Source organism: Frankliniella occidentalis, unplaced genomic scaffold (genome assembly GCF_000697945.3).
Source record: "Frankliniella occidentalis isolate FOCC.00 unplaced genomic scaffold, Focc_3.1 Scaffold287, whole genome shotgun sequence".
Taxonomy (NCBI): domain Eukaryota; kingdom Metazoa; phylum Arthropoda; class Insecta; order Thysanoptera; family Thripidae; genus Frankliniella; species Frankliniella occidentalis.
Window position 1 is genome coordinate 176,290 of NW_026267413.1, and position 3,077 is coordinate 179,366.

At 45.1% G+C, this 3,077-nt stretch overlaps 1 protein-coding gene across 1 annotated transcript in view; it reads left to right on the top strand.

Moving 5' to 3' along the window:
• The window catches only part of LOC113215499 (uncharacterized), a gene marked incomplete in the record, with an annotated part of 41,312 nt that overhangs the window by 15,371 nt on the left and 22,864 nt on the right, over nucleotides 1-3,077 (top strand). Inside the window, 2 exon segments of the mRNA XM_052273606.1 lie at nucleotides 1,916-1,960; nucleotides 2,580-2,762. Coding sequence (XP_052129566.1) covers nucleotides 1,916-1,960; nucleotides 2,580-2,762 — 228 coding nt within the window.

Genomic DNA, 3,077 nt, shown 5'->3' on the forward strand with positions numbered 1-3,077 from the left:
TACTCAAAAAACACTAATTTGAGGCAAAATTTGAATAGGGAGTTGAAATATTGCAATTCCACTGGCAGAAACGTATTCTTGGGGTAGTTCTACGTGAAGATCAGTGGTCGATTGCCGTCCCGGACAGTCCTAGCTCCAGAAAATGCAAATTTTCGACATTTTAGCCAAAACATTCAAAATAAAACCTTCAAAAACTTCAAATGCTGATATCTCCGGAACCCTTTGAGCTACAGCGCCCAGAAAAATCAGGGAAAGGGGTCTTATTAGGGACTAACTTTGGGGGATAGAGCCAACAAATGCGGAGAGGGTCGATGTGAATCGTAAAAATGTATGCTGAATTGTCACCAAAATGACCATTTTTGCTGTTTTTTTTCCCCTGGAGACCCCGGGGGCTGCGTAAGACGGTTCCCATGGCCAACACACGTTACTTTGGTCCTGTCCCTTCAGTTTGGCGGTGAGAGAAAAAAAAAGTACGTTGAAGAACACAGAAACCCCAAGATTTGGGCATTTCTCTGCAAACGGTGTCTTTTACCCAATATCAACCCCTAAAACTTCACCTGGTCGTAAAACCGATAGCTGATTCGGATTCCCCAGCTCATTTTACTTCGGAAACCACTTTGCCTTTGGCCAGAACTTGCCAGGGGCGAGATTTAATGAGATTTTTCGTTTTTACACGAAAACAAGCAAAACGTGTTAGGCGAAACTTGCACCTCTTGCCGTTTCACGTAGGGATGTCCGATCGGGTTCAAAATTGGATATGTTGTCTAGGGGTATAATACGAACCTCAGAAAAAAAATTCAGATTTTTTGAGAAGGGTCGATGTTGCCCCTCGTTTTTCTTAAAAAAAGCTGCTCTATGACATGCGTTATTTATAACGTATGACGTCCCGTCATTGCGCTGTCTCTTACTCCAACAATCGTGTCGCGTTCCTTCCCAATTAGGTGAGGAGACTTACTCATAACCTCTGCGCATTCGTGTGGCTAGCAGTTTCGGTTTGCGTATGCTTCCTGCACTTCTCTGTTTTGCTCTGATTTACGTTGTCTGAGTACTCGCCGTAGAAAGCCGCTTCCCTGTAAGCTGCGCCTCGCGGCGGTCGCTCTTGTGACGTGACGGGTCGCGCTTCCGACAGTTCGTGCTTCCGGACGTTCGCTCCTGCGACGTTCGCGCTTGCGCCGGATCGCGCTTGCGGCAGTCGCGCACAAGGCGGCAGAGGCCTGCAGCGGGCGAGCCTCGATGCTCGTTGCTACGCCGCCCCACCTCATGCGAAAGGCTCCGCTCGTATCGTGGCGAGCGGAGCCTACGATAGCTCGGCTGGCAAAGGAGCATCTGTAGGCTCGTTTAGCAGTGCGACAGAGACAGACGTAGCAGGCAGCGACGAGTGCGAGAGAGACACCGTATGCTAGGTGGGGTGAGGTAGGGTAGGTAGATGCCGCCGCTGGACCGTCGCTACTCCCAGTTCGAGAGATTTTTGAGAGCTTCTACCTACCCTACCTCACACCACCTTTCGCAAACGAGCCTCTACGCTCGCCCGCTGCAGGCCTCTGTAAGGCGGGTCGCACTTGTGACAGTTCGCTCTTGTGAACGTCACCGCTTACAACCCACTGTGTTGTATCATATTAGTTACTTAACTTTATTAGTGACAAAATTTCCTTGATTTTTTACGTGGAAAGATCACCTTGGCCGCTCTGCTAGCGGACGTTTTGTACTCTGCTGCAAGTGAAGGACATCATGGCTGTAAGGCAGTTTTAAACTGCCAAACAGTAAAGTCTTCCAGTTGAAACTGCAAGGCTTTTGTTTCGCAGATTAAACTCCGATAATGCCCAGCAGTTTTATTTGCTGAGTACCGCTGCTATGAGGTATACTTGAAAAAAAATTATATCTCACTGCTGATTTGCCGTACTTCTTGGTTTTACAGAGTGAAGAAACTAGTACTGATGGGAGGATTCAACAAGAACTAGAGGTATGTGAGTTGACATGTGATGTTTTTATCTGTATTAATTTGTGCCTACTCTTTTATCACCTCCACTCGCACACCCTCTTTTTTCTACACTTTTAACTTATTACAAAGATTTTTTTTAGTAAAATACAAATAACTCTGTGCGACCGTAACACACACAAAATTTAAATTTCCTTGTAATACAAAGTTGTTGTTTTTTTGGTACAAAGATTTTCCTTTGTATAACGAAGAACATTTGGCTTTGTATTACGTTTGCACAGAATTCTGTGTAATAGAAGGAAATTGCTTTGTAAGAAGTTGAGAGTGTAGTTAGGGTAAGATGCCCTATGATGGCCACCTTAAGAATGGGCCTGCCCAATGATGGCCACCCCTTTTTCTTGTAATGTAGACAACAATATGAAGTACTTTGGCTTACTATGCCCAAGTAGAGACCTTACTAGAACACAACTTTTAGGCCAAGATTGTAAAGTGACCATATTTTCTGGAAATCGAGAAAAGTGGCCATCAATGGACAGTGGCCACATTAGGGCACCTTACCCTACTTCCTATTCTATTTCTGTATGATTTCTGAAAACGTTGGCTTAAAATGTTTAGATGCTTATGTTTGACGTTGCTGTTGTAGGACCCGGTTGAGAGCGAGGATGGTGTGAAGATTGTGTTTAAACACAAATGCAATAAGCACCCAGAGGCGTTTATTGCGGCCATCACTAAAGCCAAGAAAATCAAGTCTCTGAGTTTGATGCCTCTAGGGCTCGGTATGTCCTGCACCAGCACAAATACAGACAAGGTCGAGCGCGTTCTACAGGTACGTGGTTCTCCATAGCCTTCCTCTAAATGTAAAAGAACAATTTTGTCCATAACGAGGGAACGGATTTACAAGGTACAAAATTGCTTCGATAGAGAGGACAAATTTCAATTTTGTGCTATCCTCATGGACAAACTTGTTTCCCGTTTCGTGGACAAGACATTTGTGCCAGCGAGTGGACGTTTAAATCCGTCCCCTTTTTCGCAACAAATTTGTTTCCAAGGAGGGGACAATTTGTTCAAGGAACATTCTGTCCCTTCCAATGACACAATTTCCCGGGTGGAAAGGAGTACAGAAAAACTGCATTCGAAACTG